General features: G+C 38.5%; 2 protein-coding genes across 3 annotated transcripts in view; one reads left to right on the forward strand and one right to left on the reverse strand.

Annotated features, from left to right (window-relative positions):
• Positions 1-25,472, forward strand: part of cep89 (centrosomal protein 89) — a 47,911-nt gene that overhangs the window by 12,063 nt on the left and 10,376 nt on the right. For both annotated transcript variants that reach the window (XM_067495030.1, XM_067495031.1), the window contains exons 15-17: positions 1,285-1,426; positions 2,860-2,949; positions 23,880-24,028. In XM_067495030.1, the coding sequence (XP_067351131.1) occupies positions 1,285-1,426; positions 2,860-2,949; positions 23,880-24,028 (381 nt within the window). The remainder of the gene's footprint in view (positions 1-1,284; positions 1,427-2,859; positions 2,950-23,879; positions 24,029-25,472) is intronic.
• zgc:165481 (uncharacterized protein LOC100073327 homolog) lies at positions 5,578-23,886 on the reverse strand. The gene is made up of 2 exons (XM_067495033.1): positions 23,754-23,886; positions 5,578-8,196 (listed from the first exon to the last, which is right to left on the reverse strand). The coding sequence occupies exons 1-2, from the start codon at positions 23,812-23,814 to the stop codon at positions 7,451-7,453; spliced, it is 807 nt and encodes a 268-aa protein (XP_067351134.1). The 5' UTR covers positions 23,815-23,886; the 3' UTR covers positions 5,578-7,450.

The raw sequence follows: 25,472 nt of genomic DNA on the forward strand, positions 1-25,472 counted from the left end.
CTAGGAATGTGTGGGTTGAATCAGTCCCTGTACAACTAAGCAAGTAAAGCGGGCAGCTATGGAATTTGTTCTCCCCTTGCCTGCATTAGTTTCCTCCACATACTTCAGTCAGAAGACAGTTAGGTTAACTGGTGACTCTAAATTCTGTGAATCGTCTGTCTCTGTATGTCTCTCATATCAGCCCTGAGAACGACTGTTAAAATGGGTGGATGGATAGATGGACAGTATTAAATGTTCAAGATGTTTTTGTGAAACATTTTGCTCCTAAGAAAAGAAAATATACAATGTTTTTGCTTTATTAGGCCGTTCTCAGGAGTGTGTGGGTTTGTATAAAATCTGTGTTTATTAACATTTCTCTCAGTCTAGTTGGACGTGTTCGCAAAAAACAATTTTTTATGTTTTCCTTTTGAAAACATTGAATGTAGTGGTTGTGACTAATAATTGCTAAATCAAAGTGTAGCATAGACAATTTTGTTCAAAAATGGTCAAATCAAATTTGCAGTTTATCATGAACTGAGATTTGAGCTTCTTCCGTCTTTATAAGACAGGTCAGCAGGTAGTGCCATGCTCAGAACCAGGAGTTGTAGCCTATTAAAACTAAATATTCTTACTGCACCTAATTAAAATTTATTATGAGAATACTAGTATTTTAAATTGATTCACGTCTATAGATTTATTACCATTACGGAAATGTGTAACAAAAATAAGCCTCTCATAGTGTATTTCACATAAAAAATATATATAAATGCACAAATAATAAAAACACACTAATAATAAAATCACACCTGTCGAACACTACAAGACAACTAAGGAAAAAATAACATACTGTACAGACTTATGCTAAAAGTTTGACTGGATTTGCAACAGAATTGTGAATATTATTCAGATAGGTTATTTTCCTTGGGTGCTTCATTTATTTCTGCCTGTAGTTACAGCTGTTCTAAATTCTGGATCCTCCTTCTGCTCCCTGTAGACTTGAGCTGAAATTAATGTGGACTTTATCATTCTGATGTGTGAAGATTGTCAGAAGGTGTTTGCACCACTGGTGTTTTCACTTATCTGACAGGATCCTTTGTCTCTTCAGTTCCTTGTTTCTTGTATCCGCCCTTTTCTTTAACCTCAAGTAAATTTTTACCTCTATATTTTACTTAAATTACCTCCCCACACCATTATAACCTCCCTCCTATTTTCTGCTATTTTTTTTTCTTGTAATCTGATCTCTTTGCTTAGTCACCTTTTTAAGTCTCTTTAAAATGTCAGATCTCTTGTTTCTCTATCTTCCAGGAAGGCTGAGAAGATGATCAGTATATTGAAGCAGCAGAAGGAAGATTGTGTATTGAAAGAGGAAAAGACTAGGCATTACCTGGGAGCTCTCATTTCTGTGGCTGGAAACATTTCCCAGGAGAGAGACCAACTATTACACATGGTACTACGGGTGCAACTGTGTTCAAAACTAGCTGCTTACATTAAAGCATTACATATTGAAATCCACACTGGCTTGACTCACATTAGATTTAGCAGAGATTTGATATTTACATAAACACAAATAATTTCCATTGTACTAAGGCTGACTAATCAGTTTACTTAAGCTTTTCCTTTTAGAATAAAAATGTTCTAAAAACTTTTTAGTAACACTGCAATCTTACACAGCAATAGTAAAGGTAAGTTTTGAAAACAATGCACAGTTGCTTCTGGTTCTGTAGTCATTATTTAAACTTTAGACTGTTGGTACAAATGTCAGCTTAGGTTGCTGATTTAGGTAGATGGTGGGTTAAATGCATCTTAATTATCATTTGTAAGGCTTGTAACTAATGTGCAGGCCAGTAGTTATAGGCACTTGTACAAACAACCCCAGGGAGCTAGCAGGTGTCCAGAACACAAACTGCCAGACAAGAATCACTTTAATGCCACAGCAACTAGGCAACATAGACAATCTGACCGATGTCTGATAAACCTTCTGTAAATACTGAAGTGCTGACGAGAAATTAGAAGCAACTGTCCAGCATGTTACTCATGACAGTTGCTCCATAGATACTGAAAACTCTGAGGGCAGATTTTTAAAACTTTTTGCAGTTTGTTTTTGTGGCTGGAGTGTCATTTATCAAGCAGGTGCAGTGTCACCGTTAACTGTGATGCACTCTAAGTCAGCAGTAAAATGCAGGGATGATGGTGCAAGTAAAAGAAGGTGATATGATAAGTGGGTTTGATTTAACTTTCCAAACGCTGTACTAGGCTGGCTGTTTCACAGCAGACATTTTGGCCTTTCAAAGCAGCAAAAGCACAAGTGTAGAAAACATCTGTTTAGGTGAGCTAGTTCCAGGGTCATTTGACTTTCTGCTTACTAGGACAATTTATGGATCTTTGCCTTTTCTTCTTTGACAAGTAAAAATCTTTACCTTAATTTCAAACATATAAAAAGCAGGTCTAAATAGTATTATTAATAGGATACTAATAAGAAATGCTGTGGGGGGAAAATACATTACTATTATAAAGTAATCTTATACATGAGGACATGTTATATAATGTGCAATATATGTTTTAGGTAGAGTAGAACTTTAGGTAAAGTAAATGTTTTTGGATCATTCAGAATGCCTATAATCTCTATGAATCTGAGCACTGAACGCTGTCTTTACCAAGCTGTTGTGTGTCGTGTATAGCAAATGAAATCAGAAATTATCTGCAAAAAACTGCATTGAGGACTACTGTATAATTTAGCTACACTTTCAATAGTCTTTCTTTCTCTTCCGATATCCATCTCTCCTATTCCTCACCTACTTTATCAGTTTGTGCATTCTACCCTTCCTTTGTGTCCCTCTCATAGATCATTAATCCCCCATCTTCCCTCTCTTACTTTTCCAGGCTTCGATTCTTCAGCAAGAAAAGCAAAGATTCATCGGCAAGATTCTGAATGGCACCATTCGATTTGGAAAACTAGAGGAAGAAGTCAAAGTAAGTTCTCTAAAAAAGAGAGTTAGTTTGGTCATACGTCCTTGGAAAACAGTCTGATCTGAGTCACCTGGGTGGCAAAAAGATCAGTTTTTGGTCACTTCAGCATGTAATGTGAAATGGAGCTAATCCGACAGAATAGAATAGAAGCTTTATTGCCATCATTGAGCACATTTACATGTTAGACTAAAATTCAGTCTCTGCTTTTAACCCATTCCCCTGAGGGGAGCAGTGGGATGGGACCTAGGGGCCTAGGAACCTAGCGAGTTCTTAGCCACACTGCTCTAAAATAGTGCAGATGGTAAATGGCTGCTTATATAGTGCTTAACAATATTGCTTCTCATTCACCCACTCACACACACCGATGGTGGTGGCTGCCTTGCAAGGTGCTCACCTGACTGGGAGTACCTTGGATTTCAGTGTCTTGCCCAAGGACACTTCGACCCTGTGGTCAGTGGACGACTGCCTGACCAACTGAGCTACAGCTGACCCAGTGATAAGCTGTCCTGATGACTAATAATGTCCGGAAAACTTGAGGAATGTCAGGCCCAAATGAATTGTTTTGAAGTTCATGGAGAAAGGAGCCTTGACACCGCTGTGTGTAATCTAATACAGTTTAGAGATAGGACGCATCAATCTATTATTAACATCAAATATGTTCTTCTAACAACTCCAGGAACCAAACAGAGTGAGATATCTTCTCATCTAAAACCATCAGTATTAGTAGTATTAGTAAAATTGTATTTATGTCATGTGAATAAAAAAGTATTAAGGTGTTCATGTGTAAATACATATTAAACCAAGATTTGATGGCTTCTGCTGCTCTAACACTGAGCAGCTTTGGCACATACATGTCTTTCAAGATGAGTTATGTTCTGTTTAAACTCATGGTGAGGTGGTACCTGCAAGATGTGGATAATATTAAGGTGCCATCGGATCTCAGAGTTTTCGTCATTGTCGTCTTCATACATTTTATAAATTGAACAGTACTGAAAGGAGACAGATTATTTAGGCAAATAAATTACCCAATTCAGATTGAAAAAATAATTGCCTCTAAACTTTTCATTTAAGGACAACTGTGCAATTAAAATAGATTTGATTGTAGAGCCATGCCCTCATGTAAAACTAACAGATTTTGGTAACAACTTGATTTTTTTCTAGGCTGTGCTAGTGTCCTGCATTATGTCTAAAATACCTTTGTGTTGTGTTGTGCTGTTTATTTTCTTTGTTTTCAGGTGATAAAATGTTGGTACCTTTTTGGACCCTCACCAGTTAGCACCTCTGCTATTAATACATGTACTATATGTGACATAAAATACGTATGCAGCACTGAGACATGTGTGCTGACGCTTCGCTTGACAGAAATTATTTCAAACAGTCATGCTGAGTTATCGAAAGTCAATGAGATGTCACAAGCTGACTTGAGCAGATCATAAACGGAAGGATCAACTTCAGGTAAATACTAGAGAGAATGCCAAGTACTGTATGTGTATACTTGGTGAGTAGTAAAAAGAGCAAATGTGCAGAAAAATAGCAGGTCAAACATGTGCCACAAACATGCAGCAGTCTGTTGCAGCTAAGCTTAAATGTAAATTTTGAAATATGTTTCATTTTACGTTTGCCCCTTGTGCTATATTGCTCTAACTTCACTAAGCTGACAAAACACTGAACCAAACACTGTCGCAGTCAGTGCCATTTTTAGCACTTACATCTCGCCTCATTATTTATCCAGCTGAAGACAGTGTATGTTATTGTACTTGGATATTGGCTGTAATAGGAAAAAATATAAAGTCATAAGTAGACAAAAACACAGAACCTCCCCCTCCCCTCTATAGAAATAAAATGGAGTCTATTCTTGCAAATCACCATGACAACTTTTTCTACATCTACCTACAGTGCCATCTTGCTTGAGAGTTTGACCAATGTATGTGACATTCATCCTGCAATCCCAACTTTTAGAGCCTCTTTTTTTTATTCATTAGTTTGGTATTTCAACCATGAACATGACATTAGTGTGGCAGTATTAGTGCCTTGCTCTAAGGCCATTGCTCCTTGTGTGTTCCAGCTGTCAGGAGATCTTGTCACTCAAGCCACAGACAGAAAAACATGTCAGTGGTTCTTACAATTTTATTAGTGTCTCTATAGCAACAGCCAGGAGAGAATGAGGTGTATGCTTGGATGTGAGTTGTATTGGTGATCAGGCCAGTGAAAGGCGAGTGCTGTAAATGTTAGATTATTACATTATTCCCTTTGAAAACAACTGAAATATCTATTACAGTCAATGGATTAAAGCCTATGCCAAAAACAATTTCAAATTAATTTAAAATTGCAGTAAAAAGTAAAAAACAAACAAAAAAACAAACAAAAAAATGGTTCCTCCAACCATTTCCATAAATCTGTAAAACTGTATATTGTACTTTCTGTCTGTCTGACTAATTGATATAAATTGGGCAATCTGCAGTTCTCAGATCAGTCATGTTTTGAGATCTCTATCTTAAGGGCCAGATACATTCTTTTATCTGTTTTGAGTGTGATGAGGCACAATATTAACCAGGGATCACAGTGATGTTGGTTCTGTTTATTTATGATTTTTAAGTGTAGCAGGTGAAATAAGTACGTAGACCAAGTATAGAAAATAATTCTTAATTTATTTCATTGTCTAGTAGCTTCTGTAATCAACTGTGTGGCACTAAGCTGAGAGCTTTGTCAGTAGATCAGAGACACAAACACAGGAAAACATAGGAGTGGGTACAGACACAGAAAAACCCCCTTTCTCACCTAAAGAAGCTGACAAACAAAAGGAAAGAAAATGAAGAGCATCAAAGAATTAACTGGACTTGCCTTATACGGGAATTATTTTTACAAAACGCTACATGTCCATATAAGTACCTAACGGCCCTCGCTTGTCATCACTCTAGAATACATGCGTGAGCAATAAAACTGACAATTGTCAAATGTGGATTATTGCTCCAAACAACCCCCGAGGTAAAATGTACACTCGGGTATGTGTTTTAAATGTTTCAGTCAGTAATTACGGGCTCCAAATTCCGATATTCAAAATGTCCCAGAAAATTACCTTCTGACATGCTAGAATTTACACTGTGTTTGGTAGAAAAAAGTAGGAAAACTACTTTTTGCAGCAGAAATGTAAGACTACAGGAGATGCCATACAGGGTGGAGGTAACACAGGACTTAGCTGTAAACTCTAATTTTGACCCAAATAAGCTGTGCTACATTAAAGTTCCACTCCGAAACACACAAACAAGTTTGTTGCTAAGTATTGATAGAGTATGAAAAACAAACAGAAATGAGTCACACATAAGCTGCACATGCACCAAACACAGGAACCTCATTAAACATATGCACAAATCTTCTGCTGTGATATAAAAGTGATGACAAATAAGGAGAGGTGCCAATTCAAAGTCAATTTGGCCCTTTATATTTAGAATTAAGGGTATTTTAACCTTTGTCCCTTGTCTTTCACTCCTGAGACATATGGCATTTTTATGTTTACAAATCCAGACAAATGCACAGCCTTTTTCTGTAATATTTCTGACAATGTTAAATAATACACAGAAACTGGCAACTTGCTATTCTTACATATCAAGATGATTCATGAGCTTTCATTCTCACGCCCTTAGAGGAGCAGGAGACTGTTCCATATTCTGTTTAACACTCAGTATTGCAACCACGATATAAAGATGTTACAACAAACTTAAATCAGCAGTTTTAACTGACTGATACCTTTTAGTCCATAGATGTCCGATTCTTCCCCTTCTCTACCATAAATGATAGTAGTGATATTGGTGAAGAAGACACACTAAAATAAAAAAAACAACAATTTGAAAATATTTGCATTTAAAAAATGTGTGACCTTGATTGTATGTCCTCAGAAAACAGAGACCAATGTAATTTACTAGTTCATGTAGACTGAATTAAATTACCTTCACTATTTGATATAGAGTATTTACTTTGTGTTGCTTCTCTTGATCACAAGATGCATTTGAATCTGTTAAAGTTGAACCAAAATGTACAGGCATTCTGAAATAAATTCAGATTTTACATTGTAACCATAAAATGGTTTTGGTTGGTAAACAGTTTTTTGATAAATGAGGGCCCAGGAATCCAGTGCTGTTGTTATGTAACTCAAAGATTACAGAAGGGTTACAGAAAGGTTACAGAAATACATTGCAGAAATGTAGATATAGAGGCTGCTAAGAGAACCTGTCAGTGGCTCTGGGAACACAGATTTCTTTAAGTTTTAGCAGCCATCCCAAAAACATGGACCATCGCTCAAGGTGCTTTTTTTGGGTTAGGATTGGTCGTCTGATTGGCATGAAGAAAACATCTGGTAGCCAGACACTTCTCTTTGGAAAAGGGCAACACCTCCATCTCCAGGTTTTGTATTAATCTACAGAACAAACCAAATTTGAGTTTTGTGCGATCTTCCAGGATGACACTAGGATCTGTCCCATCGTAGGACCACCAGTTTAGTAGCGTCATATCAGCCCCTGGAGAAGCAGTCACACATACCCTGACAGAGACACTGGCAGAATCCATAGACGAGGCAAACTGTCAGGCTTGATGGAACCAAACTAACAGATACAATGCCAAGAGTCACCCTCTGGATGACCAACAAATAGATTCCTAGAGGCAGTGAGCCAAAGTATAAGAAACCCAGCAGCCAGACCAAGATGCGTGGTACATGATTACAGAACTTTGAAAAGGCGTCTTGATCAACTGGTCCGTTTGAGCCTATTGATACTGAGTCCAAGCTCTGCTCATCGTAAATGTCAGAGCTACTGTTGTGGCTTGGGGAGTGTTGTGAGTCCCTCTGCACTTCCATAATGGTGATGACCAGGCAGTTGGAGGAGTTGTGAGATGGGCTGGAGGAAGAGAAACTTTTTGGAGTCAAGACCACCTCCCTGTTTTGGTCCGAGCTCCAGGATTTGTCCCGTGTTGCTAAGTGGGACATGATGTTAGCATCGTCGGGCAGCCCTGACACCTCATACTCTGTGATCTCAGTTTGGTGTCTGCAAAAGGGGCAGCAAATGCAGCCTGTGTCGTCCGAAATGTCCAAGATCTTAATGAGGCAGCGGGCACAGACCCGGTGCAGGCAGTCCAGGATCTTAGGCTTACGGTTGTGGGCATTGTAACGCTGGTAACAGATTTTGCATTCCAATTCCTCTGGTGGAAGACCATCCTTCTCCTCTAACGCAGCCTGCAGACCACTCATCTTCGAGTCATGTTCTGCAAAAGGGGAGACAGAGACCCAGAGACAAATTGAGAATAAAAGGAGTCAGAGGGATCATGACCTTTATCTAGTCGAACCTTACATGCAACTTAAGCAGATGTTTCTGACTACAGTGTCTAGTGTATCTCTGCCCAGCAGGAAAAGGTCACGGCTCTGCCTTCTACTCTGACTGCTTCTATTTTCTGTACCTGCTGCCAATGAATGATTTAGGGCTTGGGAGTTGGATCAGGGTGTCATCCCAGAGCCCTGTGAGGGGAAGAAAGTCTTTAATGTTATTGGTCTTTGGGGGGGAGGTGGTAGGCGCAATTGTTCCTTGTCTAAATACAGTTTTTAAATTTTTGCTGATGCTTTAGTTTTTTATTTTTATGTTTTGTTGTCCATCTGACGATGTAAAAATGTATTTATCCGAACTGTACGGCAATGTCATTGTTGTGAGCCATTCTTTCATGCTTTACATATTATATAATTTTTCTCATATTTTACTTATACAAATAGGTTTTAGAAAAAGCAAAAAACAGGTGATTATTGACAAGATAACCGATTGCTGTCACACCTAGCTCCTTCACAATAATCAAATTTAATGTACTGCAGTGTAGACATGAAGATACTTAATTTGCAATATTTGGAGGGTTTATTTTATTGAATGAGAGTAGAAGTGATTATTAACTGTGGAATGAATGCAAACACACACACACACATACACACACACAGGGAGCAACCTGTGATTCAATGTCTTTGCCAAGGACATGTGAACTGGAGGAACTGAGAATCAGGCTGCTGACCCTGGGATTAATCAAAACAACATACTCTGACTTCTAAGCCTCTGCTACACCATATCTCTACTAAATATACAGCAGGCAATATTACTGATGAGGCATCACAATTTTAAACCTTGTCCTTTTCTGAGTTACCTACTTTAAACACAACAGTCAGTTGCCCCCTCTATAATGACAAAAAGAGTTATGATCTGAGGTTTTGGTTACTTTATTCTCCTACCTCATGTAGTCTGCAAAAACTAGATAACGCCCATGATAATGACAAATGACGAACTAAAACTTACAGAATCTACTGATACTCTCTTAATATAGGAATAACTCCATTTATACTGTTAGAGAAGAAAAGCCCTGATCTATATGCAATTGGTAGCTCGTAACCATAATGTATTTAACATTGAATGAGGAAAGACAGACTTGTTTCTACTTGCTTTCTAGATATGGGGAAATAACTTTATGCTCTACCCTCTTGGAACAGCCTGCAGCAAAAGATGAAAAATTAATCCCAGTTTTCTGCAGGTAGAGAAAAAAATAGTAGCTAATTTTTAATGAAATATCTTGTTTTCTAGCAGCAGTGACATGTCTGTAACTGAGTCAGTGGACTCAGTACCAGTTACTGCACCTGGACTCTTGCAGTTCTCTTGACTCTCTTGAAGTTTGCTCTTAGTGCACTTCAGGCTATATGGAAGGGTACACTAGGGCTTAATAGATTTGCTTACATGATTTTGAACACCTCTCTAATAGGCTGATTGGTTTAGGCTAAATGCTGGGATTCTGCATCTGTGTGCACATAAACAATTTAGCTGTTCAAATTACATCCAAATTAGGCTTTGGTGCCTATAGTTCTCCCAGTGACCTAAGGGCCTTTATGTGATTGTGTTTGTAGAACAATACAAATTCTTGGTATTTAGACCTGACTTGAAGGACATAGGGCCATTGTGGTTTTAGCTGCTCACAAATCTCTTAGATCCCAGGTTGATATTTCCACCCATCTGCATTTAAGTAACTGGCCCATAGACAAGTGGTTTAGCAAATATAGATGTGCAGATCTCCACAGTATTTGACTCTGTGACATACTGTATAATGCAAACTTGCAACTTTTAGTAGTAGTGTGATGAGTATGCTGATATACTCTATTTTAAGTACAATATAATCATTGCCACAGTATTTTTACTGTAGTATTTCCTAAGATGCTGCAGGAAGCTGTTGTGCATCCACTAGCTGTGATGCTCGTGGCTGATTCACAGCAGTGTCCAAAGTTGGCTTGTAGCCTTTGTTTATATCTGTGTTTTAATGGTTAAATTCATTTTCAGATTAAATGGGTTTTAGAGATTCTGGGTTCAAATGAAACCTGCAAAGAAGTTACAAAGGGATTTACGATGCAGTTCTCACCTGAGTATTTGGTTATTAACAAGCCAACCTTCCATTAGGAAGGTGCTGTATGAAAAAGTCATTCATTCCTTACAATAAAATATAGATTGAATAGGTGGTTGTTGCATTGGCAGTTGCCCAGCAGGCCTCTCTGTGACTAGCTGAATGTTAAATATTTTAACTAACAGTCTGTTGCATTAAGCCTTCTAAAAAATGGCAAAAAGCTGTCGGAAAGAACCAGCTCCTGCTATCCCATGAGCAGAATCCCTCTGGATGTCCATCACATAGGAAGAATGTTTTAAAGGGCACGTCACTGGGATAGTACTAGAGAAATTGAGCTTTTTGTTATGCAACATGAGCTTAAAATTACTTGTAAGGCTGTTCCTTAGAGTTGAAATAAAGAAATATTTGTTATTAAGCCCTAACAATTTATTTATTATTTCATAAAACAATTGCAAAACCTTGTTGGAATGGTTTTAAACATAAGGAGTTTCACTGGGCAGCACAGTGGTGGAGTGGTTAACAATGCTCCCTCCTAACCAGAAGGTTCTCTGTTCAAATTCCACTTTGACCTGTCTGTGTGGAGTTTGCTTGTTCTCACTGTGCTTGTGTTGGTTACCGCTGTGTCCTCTGGTTTCCTCACAGACATATGCATGTTGGGTTAATTAATCTAAATTCTCTCTAAATTAACTCTAAATTGCACGTAGGTATGAATGTGAATGTGACTGGTCGTCTGTGTATGTCTCTCTGTGTTGGCCCTTAGATAGACTGGCAACCTGTCCAGAGTGGACCCCACCTCTCGCCCAATGACAGCTTAGATAGGGCTCAACGCCCCAGCGAGCCTGAATGGGATAAGCGGTTAAATATAATGGATGGATGGGTCATTTTCATCAGCTTCTTTATTTCTTTACATTGTCCTCTTCTTAGTTGACTGCTACTTTTAATGGCACACTAACTACAGTAGATGCAGTTCACTTAATCACTATTGCTCTTTATGAAGGTAAAAGCATTGTAATAGATTTTGAACTTTTCCAGTACAAACATTTTCATTAGTTTTTGTTGGGAGAACTAAACAGTGTGGTTTTAGCTCAAAGCTATTAATCACAGCTTTCAACCCCTGCCTCCACACAGTATTGCACATTTCATCCCATTGCAGACCAACTGGATGCTACGATAACCAGAAGACTAGCTAGAGAGATAAATAAAGAAAGACTCATATTGGTGTGGTACTATCAATCAATCATTCAATTTTATTGTCTTTTTGTCTTGCATACAGCAGTAGTGCAGACAGAACGAAATTGTGTTTCTCGCTTACAAAAAAAATCAGAAACACACCATTATAATAATAATTCATAAATATTAAGTAAATAAATTCAAAAGTAAACATAAATTAATAATAGACAAAAAGTAACAAGCACTGGAGTAAAGTGACAATTAGGTCCTAAGTCATCAGTTAAACAATCTGACCGCTTGTGGTAGGTAGCTGTTGAGCAGTCTTCTGGTCCTACTTTTTTTTTACTGTGATACCTTTTCCTTGATGGAAACAGTTCAAACAGTTTGTGAGGATGTTAGGAGTCTTTGACGATGTTCAGTGCCCTGTCCCTGCACCGGTTCTGGAAGAGTTCCTGTACAGAGGGCAGGGAGACCACCCTCTGCAGGGCCTTCATTTCTGCCACTGTGCAGCTGGAGTACCATGAAGGTACACAATATGTCCGTACACTCTCCAGGTGTCTCAGCCTGTTTCAGCTTTCTCACGAAGTGCATTCTCTGCTGGGTCCTCTTTACTATCGCAGTGGTGTTTTTCACCCAGGTGAGATCATCAGAGATCTGTACTCCAAGGAGCTTGATATTGTCCACCCTCTCCACCGGATCTCCACAAATGCAGTGTGGAGTATGCTCAGTTCGTGTTTTCTGGAAGTCAATAATCACCTGCTTCATTTTGTCCACATTTAGCACCAGGTTGTTCTCTCTGCACCAGCCCTCCAGGTGTCTCACCTCCTCCCTGTACATTGATTCCTCATTGTTGCGGATGAGTCCCACTACTGTGGTGTCATCCGCAAACTTGACGATCAGGTTCCCCTCATGCCTGGATACATAGTCATGTGTACACAGTACACAGCCCTGGGGGGATTCACTGCTCAATGTTATTGTATTAGAGATGTTTTTCCAAATACGAACTGACGGCGGTCTTTCAGTCAGAAAATCCAAAACCTGTTGGCAGTTTTCAGGCCAAGAAGAAGGAGTTTCTCTATTAGCCTCTGGGGGAGGATTGTGTTGAACACTGAGCTAGTCAATGCACAGGATTCTGGCAAATGTGTTTTTGTGTGAGGACTGTGTGTGAGATGGTTGATATTGCATCTTCTTTGCAGCAGTTAGGGCAGTAGTACCGGTCTAATGATGCAGGCAGTGATATGAAACTTAACCAGGCATTCACAGCACCTCATCACCGTGGAAGTAATCATTCAAACAGGACACAGCTGCCTTCTTTGGGACTGGTATAATAGTAGACACTTTGAAGCACCTGGGCTTTGAGCACACGTCCTGGGATATTGTCAGGACCTGCTGCTTTTCTTGTGTTAACCCTGGATAAGGTCCTCCACAAGTCTGACTGTGAATGCCGATTGGTGGTATGTGGAAGAGGACCAACTCTTCCCCTCGTTGCCAGGTTTGATGCCTCAAAGCGTGCAAAGAAGTTGTTAAGTCTGTCTGGGAGAGTTGCATCACCGCTATCACCAGCATGTTGCCTGCTTTTGTAATCCGTAAGGGCTTGCATTCCCTGGCACATTCGTCCAGTGTTCTCGGTATCACAGAGGTGCTTCTGAAACTTCTCAGTGTAGGTGCATTTTGCAGCTCTGATCCCCTTTTTGAGTGCAGAGTGAGCAAAGCTCCACCTTAACTACATTATGTATGTTTTAACAGACTGAACAATTTAGTGCCTTTTGCACACTAGTTCATTAACTGGTCAACTGACTGATTAAATGGTCTACAAAGTAACTATCTTGAATTTGAGAAGCGTAGCTTATGTACTGTGGTTTCAGTCTCGTCAAGAAATAACCCAGTGGAGGAACAATGGTGGAATTTAACATGTAGGAAGTGGAGTGATTAGAGGAGAGTTGAGGCTGGAAAGAACAAAATTTTGTTACTGCAAGAGACATTGAGAGATACAGTTACATCTTATGGTGGCGCACATACCATACAATATATTAATACACTGTTCTCTGAGACACACTGAAGAGTCACTCTTTTGTAGATCTCAGGGAAAGCTGGGCTGTGTAATGATTAACAAGGTTGCTCTCTGGGTTTGAATTGCGATGTCCTGTAGTAATGCATCTCAGCTGTATCTAGAAATGTGTTACGACGGCACAGAAAACTGAAAGCTGAGTAAATTTTCAAATTTTAATTTATTTTTGCCCTATATGAATTTGATTATTGGCTTTTAATCAGGGAGTGAATTAAAACTGCGTAACCAAAATGAATTGTATATATGGAGCATACACTGTAAGATAATGTGATTTAGGTGTGTATTTAACTATTGTCTGGACTTGGAACATATGTAATCCATTTTTCACAGTTCCAACATTTCCCTTATGAAAATAATTGGCGTCTGTTTTTGTATAACGGCTTGGGGGCCTGGTGGATCAATGGTAGAGCATTGGGTTGGGATGTAGAAGGCCACGGGTTCGAATCCCACCCCACCAGGGGGGGCCCTGCCCAGCTAGCAAGAGCCAACTTAGTGCCAGTCCCCAGCCCTGAATAAGCCCCTGTTCTGCTGTGGCGACCCCTAAAGGGACAAGCCAAAAGCCATTGATCTTTTTTCCTATAACATCTCCAAACGTCAGTCTGACTTTAATGACTGACATGAGTGTTCTACTTCTGCAAAGAATTTTTGGCAATTTAATCTTAAATATCTAAACATGTTTTGATTCTGTAAACAAATTTGTCCTTAGGCTCCTGGAAATGCCTTGTTCTACCATCATTAACAAGTGGTAGTGTATATGATATCACTAGAGAGTTAATCTTTGTTTTTGTTTTTTTGTTTTTGTCATGCCTGCTAGATAGAAATGCAAGTACATCAGTAAGCCATTTTAAGATTTCACCTGCCTTCCAAAGTGGAACTGTTTGTAAAGAACCAATAACCTATAAGCTATTGCTGCCTAGGAGCTTCACTTCATCACTAGAGAATAAAGAACAGTTTCCATTCCTCTGCTATATTAATTTGTCTTATTCTGGAGTGGCTCGGTAAAGATTACAATGAGGAGAGCAGACTTAATAGGCAAACTTGTCTGGTTGATTGCTTAAGTAGAAGAAATTTCACTGACCTTTAACCAAGCTGATTGTCTTTTATATCTTTTTTTTTTCCATAATTCTTTCATTGAAGGCCAACTCTTCCACGATGTTCCACCTCACTGATTCATATACATTATTGGCTTTCAAACTCATTACTATTGTCTTGGTTTTGTTCTGAGTCCGATTATCTGTAGTGTTCTTGTAATATTCTTGATTTGATTCTTGATGTAATATATTGATTTTGGCAAAGCATTTCTGAATCAGATTATTTGCAAAACGGTAGTAAAAGAGATCTGTTTTTCAGGTTGTTTTTAACACAATGTGTTTGATTTCAATGTAGAAAACTAGATACATTTTTATTTGACCTTAGGGGTCAAAAAAAAGTCTTTTCAATCTGCAGATTCATTCTGTTGGGCAGGAAGTTGCTAAAGAATAATTGAGCTTCTTTCTGTGTTCTCTGGTGTGTGGTTTTACTGTGATCTACTTTCCAAGACTGGCTGAAGCAGAAGGGCAGCTTTAGTCACACTGCTGCAGTATTAGAATTCTGTTATGCATGTTAAGGTGAAATTTAAGCATTATTGCAATTAAATATGTTTTAAATGCTACTAATTCTAAATAATAACAGAGGCCTGGAGTTCATTACAAAAGTTAGCTGTACTGGATGTGTTCTGGAAAACCTTTTTCTTAGAATGAGAGTGTTAGTCAGCTAGAACCTTGATGACCCTTTGCAATACAGAAGATAAGTGGCTTTTTAAAATAACTACATTTGATGCTTCAAAAAATATCGCAGCTAAATAATTTTCCTGTCTTTCAGCCCTAATCACATTTAACATCACTATGATTGCAAAATATGTTTACATTCCTCTCTTAATTGTCAACTACAATCAGAAAGCAATTTTTTTTTTATCTTTAGAGGCTTCCACTTCAAGTTGTTTAGGTGGTAAATGTTCGTTACCTGGTTTTATTACAACTTTGTGATCTCCCCCCACTAATTTTCACAAAACAAAATAGTACAACTATAGTCAAATTGGAAATATTCCACAAAAAGGGATCACTGGAGAGAAAAGGTAGAACCTTCAGGAACACCAAAGCAAAGGAAATATGAATCAACTGAGGAATGTGATGGTGACTAATAGTGATAGTTTTGCATATAAAAAAAAAAAACTAACAGCTTAAGCCTGTCCCTTCAGGGGTCACCACAGCCAAACGTGTTCCACACATTGATTTGGCATGAAGTTTTACGCCGGATGCCCTTCCACAACCCCTCCTTTTTTATCCGGAGTTAGGACCTGTGGCCTTCTACATCCTAACCCAATGCTCTACCACAGATCCACCAGGCATATAACATATCCTGTGACCTAACTTCTTGCTCAAGTCTCCTTTGATGGGACTGTAGGGATTATATACAGCAAATTAAGGTACTCTAAGCTTATGTAGCATGTATAATTATGATTCATTTAGACTGTGCACTAGACTGAAGACCACTAAACCAGGAAAGCCTAAACTGTAGTATAAAACATATCATTATAAAGGTTTTTTGTAGCTTTCTGTAGCCATAAAGTCTGCAGCCTTCAAGTGCACGTTACAGTATTAACTTACCTTACAGTACTAACTGCCTCAGTGTCCAGCAGCCTTGCCATTGCCACCTACACTAGATTACATGTGAGCATCTGATAGACCAGTGTGTAAGTCTAACCTTAGCTTGTGGTTTTGCGTCATTATTGGCTGTTTCCTCATCAAATGACAGGATAATTTCACACAATTAGAAATAGAAAGAAGAGAAAAAAAGAAGACAGCCACTTATTTCAGGAAGTGGCTGTAGTAATTATGACAGGAGCATAGAATGAAAGTAACCATATCATAGAATTTACATTTTGTATATAGGAGGAGTTCGGGGTTGATGGTTGGATCACCTAAACATCAAGCTTCATCATGGAAGACCACCATTCTTCACATTTTATTGTTTTCTTGTAACCTTGACCATGATTGCTCTGTAATCTTAACTAAATGGTTATTATTATAACCATAATGACGAAGCTCTTCTAGAGCCCTTGTGAAGTAGTAGGCTACATTTAACCGAAGCCATTTTGCCTTAACCTTAAGTAAGTACTTATTTAACCTAGGCCATTATGTTTCCCTAAACCTAGCCAAGTCCTTTCTGTGCCTAAAACATAACAATACCTTGACCAGAGTTTTTTTTGTCAACAGCACTGCTAAATCTTTTCATCCTGGTTTTGTGCGTGCACCATGTCAGAAAATGTATTGTTCTAAAGGGCTGTTACCAATAATTGTGTTTTGTCATTTAGTCTGGACCATATGTTGGTTAGAACAGTATGTATACACACTCCTACGTCCCTACCAGTTCCCTTCACGCTGGTTATGTAGGTGACTCAGAGCTCTCACAGAAGGTCAAACCACAGGGGAATTTACCCATAGCAAAAATCAATGAAGAATCACATTAAATTATTCCACAAACCACTACCACTAACAAGTCAGTATTTTTAAAAGCAAAAAGTTCTTTGATTAACAGGTTTTGTTGCATAATGGAAAAGACCTTGACTACCAAGATGAAAGAAAAGTCTAAGCTGTGTTTTCAGAGCCACAGGAGTCTGTACAACACAGAGCCCTGAGCACTCGGTTGGATGTTTGTACATTTATGGCCAGAATAAAAAGGCCATCAATAATCAGCATAGAACCTGGTGAGATAAATTAAATAAAAGGCTGCCTTTATCTGCCTTTGAATAGTAGATGTATGCACCTCTCTGCAAAATATCATTTACATTAGCCTTTAACTGGTTTCACAAAAAGGTACAAAACATTGTCATCTCTACAAACATTTGTCTAAATGTACTGGATCTTTTTTTACAGTGTTAAATTCCATATATATATGTATTCCATTATATATTCTCTGCTACCATCTTTTCCTCTCCATCTCTGAGAGTGCATTTTTGATGAAAGCTTTGACATTTGCTGTCAAAATATCTGCATGGCGACACTTTTGACTATGCTATTTATCTAGAGGATTACATTCATGCTGCTGTTGAAAAATCTTTCATCCTTGTTTACAACAATTAGGTGTAAGTACAAAGCTGGCTTTTAGTAAATTTTCTTTGTCTATTTAATTGTTGACCAGTATATCAGCTGTGCTGTGCCGGTCTAAGCCCGGTAGAAATATGGGAGGGTTGCGTCAGGAAGGGCCAAATCAACATGCGGACAATTATCCACTGTGGCGACCCTGAACTCATGGGGGGGAAAAAGTACTACTGTAATGCCTAGATTTATTGATTTTACTGCACAACAATATTTTCATGTTCACTCTTTATTCATCATGAATAATTTTGACTATGTAAGATTTGGAACATATCACTGTACTTGAACTATTGCATAATTTTAATGAGCTTTCCAAGGGTTAGGGTTAAGGTTGGGGCCACGTACTGTAGTCTGCAGCCTTGTTTGATATACCAGTGTGCTAATATACCAAACAGTAGCCTCTCTACTTTGTATTCTTCACACTGACTGCTACTTTTCAGCTGCTGTCATTTCAACTAATATTTATTTTCCTCCATACTTTACCTGTGAGAAGACACATCTGTGGATATAAAGAGATGCATCTGAAACAAACAATATTCTGTCAACACAAGTGTTTTCACCATAAGCACCAATTGCTTCATGTCTTTGGTAGTGTCTCAGTTATGAAAGTTCCCTGCATGGCACGCAACCGAAAAAGGCAGTGACAAACAGAAGCCAGCAGCCAGCAAATCATAACCTGCTAGAGGTGCTGTAGTGTAACATTAAAGGTAATGTTCAGGAAGCCTTGTTTTGGAAACTCATATTATAGCTAGATGAAAACATGCAATTTGCTGTGCACTCATTATTTACCTGAAGTAATCATGTAGATCATTTTATTCTCTCTGACAGAGATCAGCAATCAACGTGATTGCTGTTGGTAGATCATAATGTTCTTTTGACAAACTAGGATTTACTGAAGGAAAAATTATTATTACTGAATGTGTCTTTTCTCAGGTTTTTTTTTTGTTTGTTTTTTTTTTTTTCAAATTAAGTCTCTCATGTTCTCCTCTTGGAATCTTCATAGTCCCCGTAAATATATTTTGAGGCTGCACCAATAAGGACTTTAGTTGTAGCTACAAAATGCATGGGCACAGCCTCTATGACACTATTGCAGAAATGTAAATACATCTGGAGTCACCCGAGAGTTTGTTGTTCTGTACTGTAGAATGTTTAAAGTGTGGTCTGGCAGAACAAGGTCACTCAAAACACTGAAAGAAAAACCCTTCAGTGGCATTGGTTGGTTGAGCATTGTAGCTTCAGAGCATCCTTAATTCAAACAACTGTTCTTTTGAAAGTTTTTCCTCATTCCAGAAGAGTTTCCTTGAAGTGTTTTTGGAGTGTTAACTGGTCCATGTAAAGTTAATTACATGTATGTTGCTTTGCTATTTTACAACATTTTACAGAAGGGTTTCGAATATAATGTGATCATGTGCTCAAATATAGTGGAATTAAATCTCCAGCCTGACTAAAATGAAACCTCTAGACAGTTGCCTGTGAGCTTTTTAATGACAGAACTAATCATGACATTGACTTTGATTCTGGCACAATCAAGTGAAATTGCAGAGTTAATCTGATGAGCTGCTGTGTATCATACTACTTCTGTACATGTCTGTGTGGGTGCAATGTGTGATTTATCCACTGTGTGCATGCAGCAGGCAAATCTGTTTTCTTCTATTCCATTTAACTTCCTGCATTGTGGTTATTGTCTCACTGTATTTTCATTCGATGTATTTTTTGTATCCTATTATTTGCAGTAAGATGGGCATGAAATAAGAGCTCATGTTGTTGCTATTTGTTTGCCTTTTGCACCTGCTTCTGCTGGGTTTTCCTTTGCTAATGACACAAGACAGCCAATTTGAGTAGAAAAGGTTAACCTGTTTACACATACACACACACACACACACAATGATGCTTCATAGCTGTTAGAATGGAGTTATTGTTGCAGGGAATTAATGAATTGGATAAAAGTGTGATGTTTGTAAGTCTCCAAGGTGGTAATTAGAATAATGGCAGGTTGGCAGAGGAAAGTGGAGAACCTTATGCATACAGTAGCCTTGAATACAAGCTCAAGATTTACTCTGCATTCAGCCTGTTAATATTAGTTGTTGGCTGTGGCACAAATTGTATTTCGGCATAAGGCAGAGACTTGGTCGGCTTTAAGGAGCTGATAAATTGATACATTTCAGTTGGGTTATCATATGGGGAAACAACATATTACTGGCTAATCTTGTTGCCATCAACCAAAGGCACAGTTTGTACAGGACCCAGATGTTCTTACGTGTGAGTATTCAAAGTCAGTTTTGCTCAGTGGACCTTTTTGCGAAACATGCAGTACTACAAAGTTTTAAGAAATAATCTTCACACATTTTTTTATAGCCTATAGTATGAAAGTACTTGTCTGCTGTGAATTTTTAGTATTTTTGTTGTTACTGTGTAGAGAAGGTCAGCCAGCCTCTTGGCTACAGCCAGGAGAAGGGATATTGGTTTGGCATTACTCAGCTCAGCTTGTTGTGAGGGCTAAATGTCACCACTTCAGCTGGGCTGATGCTGGCGCCCTGCTGCCTCCCTGGGGGATTGATGGAGATTCAGGCCAACAACATTTTGCTTTCCAGATTATAGTTCTCCAGCATATAATACTAATTCTATTTTTTACAGAGCTCAACTGGGAATTAGCATGCTGGCTGGGAACTCTTCTACGACCACCATACAGTACAAGGCTAAGTGCCCAGTATACATTTCAGATGAATATTTAGAATCCACTTGTGCTCAGGGCCTTGTAGACACCATGTTAGAAGATACCCTGCTGGTCCTGAGCTCTCAAGTCAATAATAAAATAAATGTGTCTGGCATTGCAAATTTTTTATTAGACTTAGTGATCTGTAGTAAGTAAGTACATTCATTCAAGTACTGTACTTAAGTACAATTTGAAGATATTTTTACTGGGGTATTTAGATGTTTTGGTACTTTTACTCAACAGCAATTAGGAGGAAAATAATGTACTTTTACAGCTTTAGCTACTAGTTTCTTTTTGCAAGTGAAATTTCTAAAAAAAATAAATAAATGATCAACCAAATAAATCAAATATGTTTTGCTGTATATTAACAATCTGTCAGTACTGAAATGATAAAGATAAGCTCCACCTTCACCAGCTGCTGATTTCTTCTGCACCAAGTCTCCATAGTAACACATCTTTGGCTCTCTCATTGATAGTTTTAAGTTTTCTTTGCAACAATTTCTGCCTTTGAAATTTGTCAAGTTTATAACAAATTTGTCTATGTTTTGCGGTTTGTTTAAGGTTCTCTGGGACTTTCTTAAAAACAAACGCACAGAGAATCAGAGCTTTTACCTGAGAGGTTGGTTCTCCTTCTAGAAGCTGCCAGTCTTTAGCCATGAATTAGGGAAATGGAAAACAGCTAGTCATTGTTGCCAACCTCTAAGTACATCAGACTAGAGGAGGGTGGCGCCTGATGACATATGCTGCCACGTAATAACCACCTGAATGTTCCTCTACAGAGAAGTGGTGACTTCTGCAGGATTAAGTGGTCAAGCCCATGTTGCTTGCACAGCTCTTTAGGACAAGCCTTAGTAAAATGTAATGTTGCACTAATACTAATGTACTAAGTTTTAACTATATGTACAATATTTTTTTGGTGAGGGCTAATTTTGACTCTTTGTGCTACCACAGTGTTTTTCTGATCTATGTCCTCGTTTGCATTAACTCATTGTCATTGTCTTCTTTGAGACACACACACACACACACACACACACACACACACACACACACACACACACACAACAGTTTATAGCTATGTTCTCTGTTTGGTAAGGCGTCAGTAAGTAAAAGGCAGGTCAGATACTTAATCAGGCAGACACATTACTTGCGACACAAAGATTGACTGCTTAACTCGCAGTTTGCATTTGTCTGCCTTGCTGAAATAGTATTTGCAAATGTGGCCTCATGCATACTCATTTGTGTTGAAACAGAGCAGCCTGTTTAGTATAGTGTACAGTAATCAGCTACATAAAAGACGGTTCAGTGAAAAGCACAATCTTAAAAATGTTTACAGTTAGTCTGGTGATCCAATTAATACATTATTGATTGAAACTAGCAGTAATGAATTGCTGAAAGAAAGATGCACAAATCTTAAAGTCAGAAAGGATAACGTGGCATTTTTTGAAAATAGAAATTCTCTCTCTGCTGAATGCTGGAAATATCTTAAGTATGTGTAATGTAAAATGTCTATGATAAAACAAATGGCCTTGTGGCTGCGGAGCAGTTTGAGAAAATTGACCTCCTGTATAATCCATGGTCTTTACTTATGACTGGTAGATTAATTGAGGAGAGGGCAAAAGTGTTCAATTATACGAGTATGTGTCCTTTGGATGCTAGAAATTTGCTTGACAAATCTGCTGATTTATCCTATTAAATATTATAGATACTGTATATGGTTTGTCGACTCTTACATTGGAGGTCATTATCTTTGTATGAAAATGGGTAATTGATCATGATGATAATGATCACACAAAAAAAGTCCAGCTATGGGAAACTTGAAAATGGAGTATACTGCTGGCAGAAACCCCCCTGCTCCCCTATTAGTTATGAGATAAAAGGCCCACACTGTCGCAGTAATCCAAACAGGTACTGGTAATAGGTACTGTACTAAGACAAAAAGTCTTACATCATAAGTTATTGTTTTCTCTTTTGATTTAAATTTCCTTTGGTACTTGTTTGTTTTGTTACAAACTTAGGCCTTGACCTTAGTATAATATGATATAGTGTGGTATGAAACCTCCCAGCAGCAGTACATCCCAACACAACTATTTAGACATTGTTGCATTTACTTAGTAAGTTCATTAATTTGTTATTAAAATTGTTTGTCTTTTATTGATTTGCACGGCAGCAGTGTTTGCATTCAGCTTCAAAAACATCAGCAATCAAGCAAAAATCATCTTGACATGCTCCCAGCACTCAAGTGTGTCCTTGGTAATCCGTCTCAAATGGAGTTCTGCTTTTCATCAAACAATCTATTTCAGATCAGTCTTTTGTTCTAAAGTGAGGCCCAAACATTTTATTGTAGAAATGACAAGATTGTCAGCATGGTGCATATATTGAAAACTACAACCATAGACTAAACCCTCTAGTCTGGATGGTGCCCAGATAAAGAACTACTACTATAAATACAGTTATTTAGGTAAGAAAGACTCCCTCACTGTTTAGTTTATGTGTAACAGACTGGGGCAGTTGGGGATAAAATATGCTTTGTATTCATACTTTTGGATAGTTACAACTAACCAGTCTTATGATCTTGTACCATAACTACTAGATTTATAAGAAAGGAAAGGGCAGCTTTAGAATTACCGCCCTAAAGATAAGTCAAGTCCGTTGCTGGTATTAAAACATTAGCCTTTCACTAATTGCTTGAAGTGTCTCATAATGTGATGCAGGAAAGAACGCTGCACAATATGCCTTTCAATGTGAAGTTAAAGAGTCAAAATAACTTGGTCATTGTACCCTGTACCAAAGCAGGCAGAGGCATAAACTTTAAACACGCACACACACACACACACACACACACACACATAAATAGGCTGATATAAGGCAAGCACACACGTTGTCCTTATTTAGACCTTGTTTTTCTCCTCTCTTTAGAAAACTCACTGCAGACCACCAACACACATTCTATCCCCTTTGTCTTTTTTGTGCATCTTTTTTTTCCCCCTCTACCTCGCCTGTTCTCTTACCTTGTTTTCGTTTATTGGTATTTCTTTAACAATTTTATCGTCATAACTGAAGTTCTGCATTAGCTACTCCACACAACGGAAAACGTGCATTCCACTTGTGCGAGTGTATATGTGCTGCAATACCTGCAGTAGTATGAACTGTCAACAGCTGCTGATCTGTCAAAGCAACTTAAATAAAAGTCTACAATGCAACTTATATTCAGTACTTACACAAATATAAACCCTCCCAATAAATAAACAACAACAGTACACATGCACTCACACTCCCTACATAACATCTGCAGGCCTGTGTGTGTGTTTGTTTTTCTCACCTTGTCCCAATGTTTGTGACTCCACCTCCTCCACTGTTATCTCTGCTGTGCTGTCCTTCATGTAAATCCACCTCTTTCATAGCAACACTCTGCATCTCATTCCTCCGTGCGTGTGTGTGTGTGCAGGTGTACCGAAGGCAGGCGTCAACCAGACTGGCAGCGTTGGAGGAGGCAGCAGAGGGGAAGACAGCTTCTTACCAGAAGGAGATCCTTCACCTGCAGAGGCTGCTAAAAGAAAGACAGGAGGCAGAGGAGAGACTGCTGCAGTCCAAACGGTAGGAGGAGAATGATGAGGAGAGAGAGAGAGGGAGAGAGAGGGAGGAGAGAGTGGAGGAGAAACGGCGTGAGGCAACCAGGCAGAAAAAGGGAGGAGGACAGGGGGACCACGTATGAATGAGAGTAGATATTTTATGTAGCTTAAAAGAAGAGCGAGGCTGGAGACAGTTGTGTGCAGCAAAAAGACGCATGCAGAGGTCAAGAAAACACCTGCTAAAAACAAGAAATATATGTAAAAACTAACATGTTTAAGCTTTTTAAAACCATCCTAGATACCCTAAAATAGGTATATTAGTAACTACATGCTGGGATATATATATAAGAAAATAACAAGGAATTGCTAAAGATTCTTTTGTGTCATTTATGAATCATGTTGCAGTTGCTTAGTTTTGATACTGTGTGTGTTTGATGCTAATAATGAGAAAAAAACTGAAGGATTAAGAGAAAGAACTTTCTTAAACACTTTTTTTAGTGTTCTTCACATTTTACCAGGTCCCCACTTTAATAGTTGACCAAACACGAGTCCAAATGAAAGCCAGCATTGCAATGTGTTTGCTGGATGTTTGAATAGACAGCTGCCTGTTGCATTTCTTTCTGCCACATCAACCTCCCAAATGATAGTATTTCAATGTTGTGTTTACAGCAACCAAGCATATATATGTGTTGAATTCCAATTAGTTTATTTTTCTTTTATATACAGGTATATATTGCTGATTGTTTTGACATAACATTTGATGCCAATATGTCACTACATTAGAAAAGAAATCCGAATGAAGATTGCTTGGTAAAGATCATTATTGCATTACCCTAATTCAGTTTATCTTGGGAGAGAATTACTGTGTTTACCAAAACAGTTATTTTACAGCTCTGGTCTTTATGCATTGGGTATGGCTGTAGCACGCATATGAAAAAAATGTGACATGAGGGTTTATTTTAAGATATCCTGCTACACTATGACGCCCTCGAAAAAAGCTCCTACTGGTATTTTGCTGCCCCTGAAACAATCTAGCACTTCCTCTTTATTCCCCTGTTAATATGCCCACTTTTAGCCCAGTCTCTGGAGCTGCTGCCTGCTGCTATCAAATGAAACCTAACTAATCATATTGTTCGGAGATCCTGTCCTGCTGTGCCCTGAGGACATCTTAAATGACAAATCACACACACACACACACACACACACACACACGCACACTCCTGTCACATCACTATCCTATTGGATTTAGCACACCACAAACCACTGCACTGCTGAATTTGATGAAACACATTCACCACCAGTTCAGGCTGACCAAACATGTACCCTAACCTAGATCATGTAGGTCATCAGCATGCATGTTTGTGAACCCCTGACTGATCTCTAAATGATGACTTCTAGAGCAGTCTGCTTTACCAGGCACAGAAAATCTGTGAAATCAGTGTAGCAGACTCCCATTCTCAACTGGGGCA

The sequence above is a fragment of the Channa argus genome, chromosome 2 (assembly GCF_033026475.1).
Source record: "Channa argus isolate prfri chromosome 2, Channa argus male v1.0, whole genome shotgun sequence".
Taxonomy (NCBI): domain Eukaryota; kingdom Metazoa; phylum Chordata; class Actinopteri; order Anabantiformes; family Channidae; genus Channa; species Channa argus.